The 13,895-nt window shown below is 39.9% G+C and overlaps 1 protein-coding gene across 2 annotated transcripts in view; it reads right to left on the bottom strand.

The window, feature by feature from the left end:
* Window positions 1-13,895, bottom strand: part of LOC146442890 (potassium voltage-gated channel subfamily KQT member 1-like) — a 385,165-nt gene that overhangs the window by 356,437 nt on the left and 14,833 nt on the right. For both annotated transcript variants that reach the window (XM_085049705.1, XM_085049706.1), the window contains exons 3-4: window positions 13,341-13,431; window positions 3,369-3,495 (exon numbers count right to left, since the gene is read on the bottom strand). In XM_085049705.1, the coding sequence (XP_084905831.1) occupies window positions 3,369-3,495; window positions 13,341-13,431 (218 nt within the window). The remainder of the gene's footprint in view (window positions 1-3,368; window positions 3,496-13,340; window positions 13,432-13,895) is intronic.

Genomic DNA, 13,895 nt, shown 5'->3' with positions numbered 1-13,895 from the left:
AAATGAGCCCCACTTGTGCAAACTGATTTATTTAACCAACTTTCTATGGCATGCCTGGGCAAGAGGCAGGATGGGATCCAACCTGAGCAGCAACAACAGCTTCCTTCAGCAAGGGTAACTTGTTTTTTCCTCTTTTAAACCTTCTCCTGCCTCATTCACAACCATGTAGCTGCAGCAACAAATATTGCAGAAGTTCTTCATTCTCCAAGCTGAATTAATTTCCAGTATCATTTGGATTATTTTCTGTAAAAAATTCTGGATTCCTCCCCAAGGGAAAGCACTCAGTCAGTTTGAAGACTGTACTACAATAATTCTACAGTTATGAAAAGGAAAATGAAAATAAATAAAGGGAGGAATAAGGCTACAGAAGGAGCTTCCCTTGGGATTTATCTTAACTTTTGAATGCCTGACTTCCCAAAATTATGCTGCTCCTTCATCATGTGTGTGTTGGAACATACACCTGTGAACATCAGAATTTAGGGTGGGGTTTTTTCCCATCACACCAGAATACAGATCCTTGTCCTTAAGCAAATGATTCTTCATGTGTTTACTGAATTATCAGACACACACAGACCCCTCTGATAACAGGCACTGAAGGTGGAAAACACTGATAGTCAGAAAATGAGTTTCAACCAGGTGGTGACAGTAAAAGAGACTTTTCCATTTGTACTTTCTCCTTTTCTGAAAGTGTTCTCATGGTAGAGATACGTCTTTTTTTTTTCCCTTTTCCCCCAAACTGTTCTTCTATCTCTGCTTCTCCTCCGCTCCTAGTTTTCACCCCATTTTCCAGTGCTTACACTTCTCTCATCCACCCCAGTTTCCTGCTCCACACAGACCTATTTGACAGTCCAGGTTTTCAGCAAATCCTGCCCTTTCCCTGCCACCTTTCAATCCCACAGATTTCCAGCCCCTGCTGCTTTTCCTTCAAGCCCCTGGTTGCTTTAAACTTGATTTCTCAGTATTTTTAGATGTTTTCTCCCAGACCTTTGCATCACAATCCATCTCCTGTCTTTTTCTGTGTGTCCAGAGCATTCCTTTGGGGTTTCCCACATGCCCTGGGCAGATGCAGGAAAAGCACCACAAAACCAAAACGAAGGGATTTTCCACTCCCAGCCCCAGCTCTGCTGCTCAGAGGAATCTGCCATTTGAGATGTGCAGGGTTATTGCAGATGGAATCCCTGAGGAAAAGAAGAGCATCCACAGCAGGGTGGTGGAACCATCAACAACCATTTCAGAGGCTTGTTCATCTGCTTGGAATTGAATTGCAGCGGCAAACAAAAAGCTATTTTCTCATTAAATTTCTGTTTCAAAGTGTGAAATCCCTAGTCATTCTCCATAAGAAATCACCAGAGTTGCCTTTTTCAGGATCAGTTTAAACATTTTGCATTAAACACTCAGCAAGACTCAAACTGAAGCAGTGGCATGGAAATCTTCAGGAAAAAGGGCCAACATTTGTTTAAACACCTTTTTTTAACTCTAATAAGCATTAGATAGTGTTTAGAATAGCATTTAGAATACCATATTCAGCACAGTGTTTAGAATAGCATTACACTGGTATTTATGGTAGTTTTCAAAAAGTAAAGTGTCAGGAAGTTTGGTCATTTAATTCCAAATATCACCTGTAATGTATCTTACCTGAGTACTGGTTTTTTTTTTTCCGCAAATTGCTGATGTGTTTCTCATATTTTCACAAGTTTATTTTCTAGCATTCAATTGTCAGCTTTTTCATTAAAAGCAGTTAATTATTCTTCAGTTTAAAGCAGTGAGAATATGTGTATTTTATTTTTGTATATTATTGCTGGACTGTTTTACAGCACATGAACTCAACTCCAAGGTGTGTTTTCAGAAAGGTCTCACTGTTGTTTCTGCTGCCTTGGTAAATCAGCACCACACACTAAACCTGCTCCTGCTGGGAACTAGGGAATGACAAAGCATGGAAAGATAATAATTCTTCTAGGGGTTCTTGAACTGGGAATTTTTTCAAGATTAATGCCTTCTGACAGGTTATTTGTCTTTTCTTGCATTCATATAATCATCCACAATCTGTCTGCAAAGCAGAGAAATCTAGACTAGCTTTAGAAAAGCTACTTAAAAATAATGAAAAAATTTGATTTAACAGGTAGGGAAATTGAACCATTTTCCATTTTAGCTAAAATGCTAAAGGACCATTCAATAAGTAATGTGTCCTATCTTACCACTCTCCCAGGTATGGAAGTTGCATGTTAACATACAAGTTCATGCAGCATGGAACTCAGTAAGATTTTAAAAGTTTATACATGAAAGTAGTAATTAGGCTTGACTACTAAATCTCTTTCTGGTAATAAACACCAAAGTGACTCTTATTTACAGCTAGAGAGGGAAGGAAAGGAAAGATAATGGAAGAACTTAAAGAAATTAAAAATTGCTACTCAAGTTGAACTTCTAAGAATTAATCCAAATTTCAGTGTGAACAAAAACCCACAGAAGAAATCTTCCTGCTATCAAAGAAATTTTAGTGGATTTTTTTCTGATTTTACAATAAAGACTTTTTATTAATGAAGAAATAAAATGACTGCATTGTGTTTTACATTCTGTTCTAATCCTTTCGTTTCTTTTCCTAGTGCTTGTATTCCATTCTTGTTGATTTGAAAACGATGAGTCAGTAGGATTCACTCACTCACAGCAAAGGTATTTCCCCAGTTTAGCTTTTCTGTCAGTGCAGACTCTGCTCCAGCTGCATTTCACATGGCAAAGCAAATCCTGACTTCCAGTGTATTACATTCTTAGGGGAATTTCACAGGTCAAAACAAAGTTCTGATAGCTGTGAGTGCACAACCAGCTGCAGCAATTCTTGGCTTTTCTCTACCAAACCCACTGCAGCTACCCCAAGGGCTCCAATAAAACATGAATTTTACTGTGTAGAAGCACAACACCAGCAGAGAGAACCACTTGACATCAGAGCTCAGTGAGACTATCATTTTCTCTAAAACACCCACCTAAGAAGCACTTTGGAGTTGTGAGAGAAATCAAGAACACGAGGAGGAAAATTGGTACCTTGTAGACCTCATGGTTACACCACAAAACTAGATCAGCTCTGGAAACAGTCAGAATTTATTTGTACCTAAGGAAGGATTTTGTGGTCAAAATCTTATCAATTCCCTGCCATTACCCAAGGTTTAGTCATTTCTTCACTTTCCAATCCTGCCTTTCTAAGGCTGATGTCTGCCTTAGCTGTATTTTAGGTGTTCAGTTCTAGCAACACAAAAGAAGATAAATCACAAAGGAGAAAAAAGCCCAAGGGGTAGATATAGAACAGCAATAAGGTCCCTGCAGATGTTGATATCTTTATTCACAACAAAGAGGGGGTTGGAAAAGAGGTGAAATCTTACCAATGATGGATATTGGCTTCCTGGCAAAGCGGATCCTCCCCTGGAAACCAACGTATTTGCTCCTGCAGCCTGCAGACCAGAGCCGCACCAGGTACTCTGCTCCAAAAAACACCACCAGGACAATTTCCTGACAGGGGAAAGGAGAAGAGATCAGAGTTGGGCTTTGCATTTAAGTCAGAGTACAGTTTGCACATCTGATTTATTCGTAGGACTAATACAAATGAGCTTGTCGAGAGAGATGATGTAATACAAAGGATTTTGCCTAATCTGTTCAGTTTTTATGTGCATATGCCAGGCAGGACATAAAAGAGAGAGATAATCAGTTCCTGGATGTGATTTATATGAATAAACAGATGGTCTAAGCTCTATTCCATCAGGATATGATAGGAAAAACCAGAGAATTATTCCTCTTTTGTCTCTTTCCAAAACATAAAATTTTAAAAACTAAGGACTAGTGGGAGGCTCCAAGCATATCATTCCTAACACTTACAAGTGTACGAAGCATCTCTAGATGGCGAAAAAGAATTTATGAACATAAACCCAGAAAGTTAACATCAACTTTTGTATATCCAAAATAGAATCACAGAATCCATCAGGCTGGAAGAGACCCATGAGGATCATCAGGTGGGATGCTCCTCACAGGGCCAGCTGAAAAAAAAAAGCTGAAAAAAAAAAAAGATAATAAAAACTCTACACCAAGATGCAAAAATTCATGTCAGTGTGGCCAAAAGTGCCATCCATGTACTCCTTGAGCTCTCTCAGGCACTGCCTGTTAGCAGCTTGCTCCTTTATCCAGATCCCCAAGAGATTTCACTGATCAGCTCCTCAGCAGCCCCTACTGCTCTCCTCACACCCAGGGTCAAAGTTCTGCTGACAGCTTCTCTTCTAGCACCAACTTTTGAAATTCAGCTCCTTCAAGGCCACCAAGACACAACCACCAATCACCACTCTGCCCACAAATCCCTCTCAAACAAGCCCAGGAGGACACCTTTCCTAGTTGAGCAACTGCACCAAGAAGTTTTCTTCAGCATGCTCAGAAATGCCCTGGACCTGTCTGAGTTCTCTGTATGCTTCTGCCAGTTGATATCTGGGAAGGTAAAATCACCCATGTGGATTGGTGACTGAGGGGAGCTCTATATCCAGCATGTAAATAAATGAATTATTGATACTTTGCACTGTAAAGCACTTGTGCATGACCACAGATAGGTGTACTTTGAAATACTCCAAAAGAAAGCAGATTAATAGAGATCACAGATTCACTGAGATCTTTGCTCCTCCCTTCCTTGTTTTCCTCTCTGCTGCAGTGTGGTGGCACAACACAAACACAGCTTTGTTCCAGCCCAAACTGTACCCAGGAATTCAGAGTCACTCTGCCCACAAGTCCTTCTCAAGCAACAAGTCCAGGAGGACACCTTTCCTAGTGAAGCACCTGCACCAAGAAGTTTTCTTCAACATGCTCAGAAATGCCCTGGACCTGTCTGAGTCCTCATTATGCTCCTGCCAGTTGATATCTGGGAAGGTAAAGTCACCCAAGAGGATTGGTGACTGAGGGGAGATCTACATCCAGCATGTAAATAAATGAATTATTGATATTTTAATATTGCTCTCCTCTACAGCACTGCACTGTAAAGCATTCCTGCATGACCACAGATAGGTGTACTTTGAAATACTCCAAAAGAAAGCAGATTAATAAAGATCAGAGATTCATTGAGATCTTTGCTCCTCCCTTCCTTGTTTTCCTCCCTGCTGCAGTGTGGTGGCACAACCCAAACACAGCTTTGTTCCACCCCAAACTGTACCCAGGAATTCAGAGTCACCAAACACCTTCTACACGCCTTACAGCTTTGGAAAATGTTTCCATTTTGGCTGAAACGTGCTTGCAATCTGCACCTGGGGAGTTCTAAAACACCCAGAAAACAAACCACACTGAAATCACAGTTTTCACTGAATGACAATGCCGGCCTGATTTTAAAACTGACATTCTCAATGGTTCAAGAGAAACCAAAATATTTCAAAGCTGAAAAAAAGAGAAAAACTCTACACTCAGATGCAAAAATTCACATCAATTTTCACTTTTAACAAAGTTAGGTTAACATTCCTGTATTCACTTCTGCCTCCTTGTTTTGCCTGTAATGAGAACCAAGAAAATATTCAGACTTCCTCTTTTTTGCTTAGCACTTTCAGCCTGACTAAAACCAAGGATTAGTACAAAACTAAGAAAGCCTGCAGCCATTTTCAAGGCAGAAGCACAAGAAAATACACAACAAATTGACTCCCCAAGTTTCATTTTTTAGTCTATGTGTTATCCAGAGATTCTACAACTAATTCTACGTTTGCATTCTGTCTGTAATCTAAATAGAAGTATTTATTCAAGTATAATAGCCAAATCAAACCCCAAGAACAATCTGCAAAGGAAAATCTTGCACTTATTGTCTCTGTTTTTAGCACATTCCTGGGATCATCCCTCAGCAGCATTTTGTTTTTCTTCTCCAATTTCCACCAAAGGAGGTAGAGCACTCTTTATGACAGTGGAAGAATCATTTTCAGGGACCTGCATGTCACAACCACTGGGTCACTTTGGTAAAAAGTTGTGTAGAAAAGGACAAGCAGAAAACTCCCAAGGAAGCAAAAACTTCTCAGACTTAAATTTTCCTTGATTATCCTCTGAGGACACTTTTAAAATCTGGAATTAAAACTCTATCTGGCCTAAGGGTATTTTATTCTCAAGGCAAATGCCAGACCTTATGATTTTATTTCACATCCAACAAGAACCATCTCAGTTATGTCCAGAAAACCCTGATGAAGTCAATAAGGTTGCACAGTGCATGGAAAGGAAAAATAAATTGTTGACAGGAAGGAGGAAAAGGAGGAAATTGCATCTTCAACAAATCCGAAATTAATTACTGGTCTCAGTTCATGTTGTCCTGGACAGGTGTCCACATTACCCAAACCACAGCAATAAACACATTTGTTGGCAACCTCAGAAGAGGCCAAAGACCAAAAAAGCATGGAAACTGCCCAAACATCCCAGCTCTGCAGGTGGTCCCTCAAAAACACAAGGAAGATTGCAAGATTTACACTCCTGTTGTGTATTCCTAAGGCAAGGTAAGACACATCCATCTCCAGGCTGCCAAGGCTGATTGAGCTTCTCTTTACTAAATTCACCTTAAAAAAATTTCTAACTTTCCTCCTTTTCCTCTTCTACACATAAACACTTTCAGAGCCTTAAATTTATTGCCTCACATTTACCTTCTGGTAAAGGGGAAAAAAAAAACCCAAGCCAGCAATTTTCTGGAAAGTCAGGAAAAAAGTGCTAATTCTCCCTGGAATGGTAACAAATGATGGTGAGAACTTGTGGACAAAATACGAAGCAGAATAAAATCAGCAAAAACAATCTGCAAATTAAATTTACATCCATCTGTGTGTCAGATTGAGACCTTTCTCCAGCTTTCTGCAGTTTTCCAGCAGCCTTGCTTTCAAAGTGGCATTACACTCACAAGGAACCCACAAACCCTTTTGATTTAAGCTCCCAGCAGGATTTTTCCCTTTCTCCTGGAAGTGGTCAAGGAAGAAATGCATGATGAAGGATTCTGAGCAGATTTAATAAACCTGGAAAGCAGTTTGGCATCAACAGAAAGCCAGGGATGAACTCGCCCAATGAAACTGAAACCAAAAATAATGAGTGGGAATAAATCATTACTTCATAAAAATGAGAGTCATATCAGACTTCAGTCTTCCCACTCATGTGTCACAATCTCTTCCTGTTTTGCTCGTGGCAGCTCAAATTGCCACAGTAAAACCAAAAAAAAGTATTTAATAGCAGATTTTCTATTGGGGTCTGTGCTCTCTAACACCTCTGCTGAAGTCAGGAGCAGCATTGCATTGCTCTGTGCTTCCCCCTCTTGTGTGGGAAAAAGACCCAAAGCACACCTGTGATAATTCTTGCCTTTGAATGAGTTTCATCTTTGTATTTTTTTTTTACTTTTCTGAAGTCCAGCCACTGTGTAATTCTTCCCTCCCCCTCCCCCCCAATTAATAATAAAATAATAGTCAGGTTTATCCTATTTTTAGTGTAATTTCATTTTGTTAATTCAATGAAAAATATGTAAAAATAGACTTAAAGGGAAATAGGCATACAAATTCCACCGTATCTAATTGAATCAATCAAATAAAAACCTCTTGTGGAAAAGCCACCAACATTTTATCCAAGAATGTCATTGATAACCAAATAAAAAAAATGCTCACATGAACACAGCAAACCAACACTTTTCCACAGGAGTGTGTGTGTGTGCAAATTAAATACACAGCCTGGAATTTCCAGCCTCTCCCACTTTGGTTCTGGATAACTGCACTGGAGAGGCAGGAGAGGGAAGTTCGCTGCAGTGATTAAAGTGCACACATGAAAAAGAAGGGTATTTTCTCAGCTGCAGCTGTGTTTTAGGTGGAGAGCACACACAAGGCTCTCTTCACTTTTTTTATTGGAATATTTAGGTGCTGGGCTCACAGGAGGAAGTGGGATGGCTAAATGAATAGTGTGTGCTCACGGAGATTCAATCAAGGAACGGCAGCTCCAGACAATGAAGCCTCAGAAAGAGGCATAAAGGTTTAATAGTCCAACTGTTTGCACATGTGTGCTTCTGTCCCACATTTCATCTGATAACCTGTCTTCAAGGTTTTCCAGCCCTTACAGCTGAAAATGTCCATTTAGTGACCTGTTTAGTTTAATGGCTACTCACATGCTCTGAAAACCTACTGATACGGAAAATATTAATTTTCTACCATCATGCAGACTCTTACAAAGATGCTGGACATCCTGTGTGAAAGCAGAATATCCAACCTATGGAGGAAAAAATGCCAAACTCTGTTAAGTGTCCTCTAGAACCATTAGCTTATTCACACTTGCAACTTTCAGGTGAAACCAATTCACTCAACTTTACAAGTCTGCTACTAAGATAAAAATGGATTTAACATTAAAAAAAAAATTATGCACACCTGATAAATACGCTGAACTTGCTGACTTCCTACCACTATGCTTGTCTTTCATTTTATTCACATTTGCTGTTTCCTGCATGGATTGAAGCTGCACCCTCAGGAGGGAAGCACAAGGTGCTCACATTCAAGGGAGCTGGGTGAGTCACAGAGGAAGAGTTATTTTTTAATTCTATTTAAGCAGGTAACAATTTTTCTAAAAAAAAAATGGACTGTTTTTGAGCAGGACTTTTTTTCTCAATTGCTTAATTCAGAATGCTATCACTAAGGCAAATATAATCAAATAGAGAATGAAGAAGATTCAGTAACTTAGTGCATGAGGTTCTTAATTCCTCTAGAGATCCCATAGCAGCCTTCCAGCTCCCCCAGCACATCCCTAAAGGGAACACCTCTGGTAGGAGGGGAAGGCTTAGCTTTGCTCCTAGAGTGGAATCTATCCAATGTGAATATGCACTTCAGAATTTTAAATAATTATACCTCCATGTTTCTTTACCTTTTGATTTGGGAGGGTATCAATATTTTGAGTAAAGGAATTGAAAAATTCCTGCATGTGTCTCTCCACCTTCCCCTCAATCCCAAGAAATGTTTCTCAAGTCTCCTGGCCACATTTTGAAACCACTTTGCACAGAGAACTCCACAGAGCCCCAGCAAGTCAAATCTGACTGAAGGAATTATGAGTTTGCCCTTTGTTAATTAGTCTCAGCCTTCCTTACTGCACAAGGATTTCTATTCCAGACATTTGAAGAGCATACAGGAATCATTTCATATGTTCTGTGGTGCACTAGGCACAAGGTAAGATCACCCACAAGAATAATTGTATTTTAATTCACATTGAGAAGCCTCAGAGTTTCATTTGATTCCAGAAAAACAATGGCAACTCAGCAAGATCACTTAGACAACTTCAGCTTATGGAATGTGTTGAAAGATTTGTGGACTCAATTTTTTCCTAATGTTTAATGTATGAAACAATATTCCATCTCTATTTTAATAATGCTTTGTATTGTAATAGTTTAATATTCCTGATCTCTTTTTTCACCTTCCCACAGACCAACAAGAAGCTCAGAAAGAAACAGGGATTCTCCTCCTTGTTTTCTCTCTCAGAAGTTTACAGGAGTAAAAGAACACAGCGAATGCTTACGAGTCAGAAGGTTATTTTTTATTTTATTTTATCAGGTGTATTCTGCACTCACACAGTCTGGGTCTCTCATTGCATACAGGAATTAATGTCTTTTTTCCTAGGCAGTTTGCTCATCAGTGCCTTTATGGGCCTGGACACCTCCTGCCCCCCTGCTGTCCCACAGGCAATACCCACTGCACAAATACCACCAAACGCCATAAATGTTATGGGATACCCTGTAAGAAATCCTCTGCCAGCTGTAAGGAATGATGTGGTGAGGCCAGCAGGAAGAGCACCTTGAACTTCAGGACTTACACTGTGAAAGGATCACTTTATCAGCCAGACCTGGGGACAGCCCTAAGTGTCAATGCTGCATGGTAGAGACCAGATTTAGAATTATAAATTGGCACAAAGGCAGGAAATAGATAAAAATTCCACATTCTGGCTGCTTCAATGGGATGGAGAAAATGCCCTCAAGCCTATCAGAATACATTCACTTCACCACAAATCACAAAGACCACTCAATGAAGCTTTCTGCAGCCTTGCTTCTGCTCTGCTACAGGCTGGAGGTGAGACAGCATTGGATGACCTGAACACACAGCTGAAATGGGAGATGGGCAGAAGCAGAGAAAAACAAAAACCACCAGAGAGCTCCTCCAGTGTAGACAGGAAGAGTGTGGCCTCCCCTGAAAACACCTTGAAAATGGAGTTATTCCAAGGAGAATAGCCACCCTGATGTCCAGAGCAGGCAAATAGTGAAGTGCCATAGCTGGCTTTGTTAATGCAATTATCACTTCACACTCTGAAGTTTCAGGACTTTGGACAGCCTTGCCTGTATTTGTAGCAGGAGGAAGAGTGTGTTTACAGCATTTGATGCAGAAAAAAAAATCATGAAAATCCAAAAAACTGAGCAGTGACTTTGGGAAAGCCACACGACAGCAAGGACCCATCTGCAGCCAAAAACTTCCACAAAATCCTCCTCTTCAGCCCTGGCTCCTAAATACAGCCACAAGGTGAGTCTCTGGCCTGACAAACCTGAGCAGCAGCTGCTGTGGGAACTTCGAATTTCACACCTCAGCCTTTTGTCCAACAGAATTTTCAAACATGGGAGTGCTAATCCGTGCTAAATGTAGTCACTGCTTCAGAATTTCCAGCAACCAAGAGGGCAGTTAAGGCTGACAATAGAGGGAACAAGTGAAGACCCTGAAAAGAGAGTCCTGGAGGGTATTGTGTACCCTGTGGGGCTGCAGTGCTGGGAATGAGGTGTTCCTGTGTTTGGGAGAGAAGGGGGTGCTTTTCCCAGCCAAAAAACACCCCAGAGGAAAGCAGGGGCTGCACTGATTCACATTTGGATTATCGAGATAAGCAGTATTTCCCATCCCTCCTTCAGTCCAGTTGCAATGGTCACATTGCTTACTTCTTGGCATACAATTAAATCAAATTAACAAAGGTGAATCAATATGATTTATAGCAAAACCAACCTAGTTTCTCAAAGTAAAGAATACACTTGGTATTATTAAATTTTAAAAGTAATGAACATCAAGCTATTAAATCAGAGAAAACTTTTCCCTTACACCTATAACACTGTCATTATACAAAGGATTTTTTATTATGCTTTTACTCAGTGTATAAAAGCATCATGTGTATGATGAAATAATATTTTGTTCTAGTGTTTAGACCAGTACAGTTAGTGAAAGTAGTCCCACGAGCTAGCAGCTCTCTTTTTGCAAGGTCTGTTGCGATTAAATAAAAATAAAAATCAGTCTCTTACAAACTACCATGGTGACCTCTCCTGGTAGAAAAATATATGACCTCTAACCATGAAAACAGTCAGATTAATCCTCAAAGGAGGAAGTACACCTGGCCCACTTGATAGTTTGTTTTTTCAAGCCATATCCTGAAAGATCTAGATGCCATTTACAAATCAAAACTGACACACCAACTACTGGATTATCAAGAAAACATTACAGCCTCTTGCTGTAGAGGCAAAAGCCTAATCAAGAGGCTTTGGCAACTTTTAAAAATACTTTTTTCCATAGAATCATCACAGAACCAGATCAAATTATAACTGTGTTATTAGAGAAGTAAAACTTGAGACAAAATGGGAGGATAAAATGTTATCTAAAAGTGACACAAAGAAGAAAGGATGAAATAAATAGCTGGACATAAGCATATGCACAGCTTGCTGAGAACAAGAAAGTGGCTGAAGGAGCACAACACTACAATAAAGATTTTAGAAGATTATTCTTAGAACAAGGAGTATAAAAGGAAGACTTACATCCAAGTTACAAATATTAAAAGCCAAAACCAACAGTTAGGCAAGCAGAACTTTTGGAGCGAAAAGAACTTTTGCAGACTTTCTGCAGATGTAAGCAATCAGCATTGATTTGGTTGATCTGTTGAATTCACAGGGAAAATCTGAAAAAGTGGAGTAAAATGGTGAATTTGGGAAATATGGTCAGTGGAAACAGAGCTGGCCTGTCATAGGAATCCAAGGCAATGCCAGAAGTGCATATATTTATTATTTATGCACTACATATGCTATGCTCTGTGCTGGCCATTTCTAGGAAGGAAACTGAGCAAACAGCAGGAGGAAAACAAGCTCCAGAGAGACATCCTCCAGAGTGAGGCTGTGAGACAAGGGCAAGAAATCATTGCAGTGCTGCCACTGACTGTGAACCATTCATTGGTTAGATGATAACATCACCTACAAATACCTAGCAGGGCTGTGTGGGCACTGGGAGAGGAACTCATCTATCTCCAGCTCCATCCTCTTTGCCCAGCAATGTGTCCACATGAACATGCCATGCACAGAAACCCCAGCTGAGCCTGGACAGCTGTTCTGGGCAGTGGCTGTGCTGCCCTGCAATCACCACACCTCAGCACCAGAGGACCACACAGGATTGGCAGAACACTGCACTTTTGTTGACAGTGAGTGTGCTTAAAGGCCAAGCAACATTTGTGACAGGATTAACTTTAATCAAGGTCTCAGAATAACTCCAGGATCTGCTGATGGCTCAAGCAACTGCAGGCTAAAGCTGCACATGCTAATGTAGCCTAATGTTAATGTAGCCTAAGCCATAGGAAAACAAAGAAGTGACTGCTTTTTATTTTCAAACCACATGGAAAGGCCAATTCTATCACATTAAAAGTCACCATTTAGCAAAAGGAAACTACAATAGGAATACTGAGATTATCACACACTGAGATCAGAGGAACTGAGTGGCTAAATACAGATATTGCAACTGTTTGAAAGTTATTTACTCCTTTTTTATCCAGGATGTTTAATCTCCACTTTTAACTGTCTAAAGGTGAAGAGAGGCAGGGAGGAGCAGAGGAGGAACATTGGCTAGAGTCCTCATGCAAGTTATTTGTACTTTTGATTGCCACCAAGCAAGCACCAACTTCAAATCCAAATCCCTGGTGACACAAGTGTGATAGGAGCTCTTCCTTCCTGTTCTACACAGCAGCAAGCCTGCCTGACAGAAATCACCCACCTCTGAAAAGCAATGTTCTTGGCCATTGTTTTACCACAAGACTCAGAAAATACACTGTTTAAATATCCATTCCTATGGAATATCCATGCTACCTAAGGCTGATAACACCAGTTGTCGTCTATAAGAGATACACTGTGGGAAAAGCAAGTTTATAAAAACTGATAATCTAACAAGTCTCCTCATAGTTTAGGGATCTAGCAAATAATCATCGCCATTAAACTGGACCTTTCTTTACTGAAAGCAGGTACTCTTTTAAATGTCCTGGCAGCATGCTTTCCATGAGGATTTTTAACAGTTATCTCCCTTGCTCACCCAAAGCAATTTAGGTTTAGTCAAACTGATCAGTCCTTCCCAAAAAAGTTCACTTACCATCCAGAAAAGGGTTCCAATGGCAAACTCAGAATAGTGCTCTATAGTAGACAGTACACTGAATATTAAACAAATCAGCACCAGGAGAAACCTGTAAAAAGAAAATAGTGTTTAGTGACTTGTTGAGTTGAACTGTAAATCTAGATCTATTTTTTTTCTGTCTCTCATTCACATAACTTTTTTCATCACAAGTACTTTGTGTTTAATCAGTGAATTCTTCCTACTCAAATGAGCATCATAATTTTGTATTCGTTCAGTATTAAGAAACATGGAATAAAAATGGCAGGAAGACTGAACACAGTAAAATCATTAGGTAAATCTCAAATCATCAAGTATATAAAAATCAAGAAAAATGTGATACAAAGAGCCAAGCTGTAGGTGCATAAGGATGTAAAAGGGAGGACAATTGGTGCCTCTTTTTCACTGAGGGACCCCAAATGCCAACACAGCCTGCATGTCTTGTAACTTTGAGCTAATTGTTGCTTCTCTCCTGGTTTTATGTATTGAGACTCTCTGTCTTTTTCCGTTTCCAAAGCAGACATTAAAACAACTCAA

Source organism: Lichenostomus cassidix, chromosome 1Ab (genome assembly GCF_008360975.1).
Source record: "Lichenostomus cassidix isolate B80296 chromosome 1Ab, HeHo_3.0, whole genome shotgun sequence".
In the NCBI taxonomy this organism is placed as follows: Eukaryota; Metazoa; Chordata; class Aves; order Passeriformes; family Meliphagidae; genus Lichenostomus; species Lichenostomus cassidix.
This window is presented reverse-complemented; position numbering and strand designations above follow the sequence as displayed.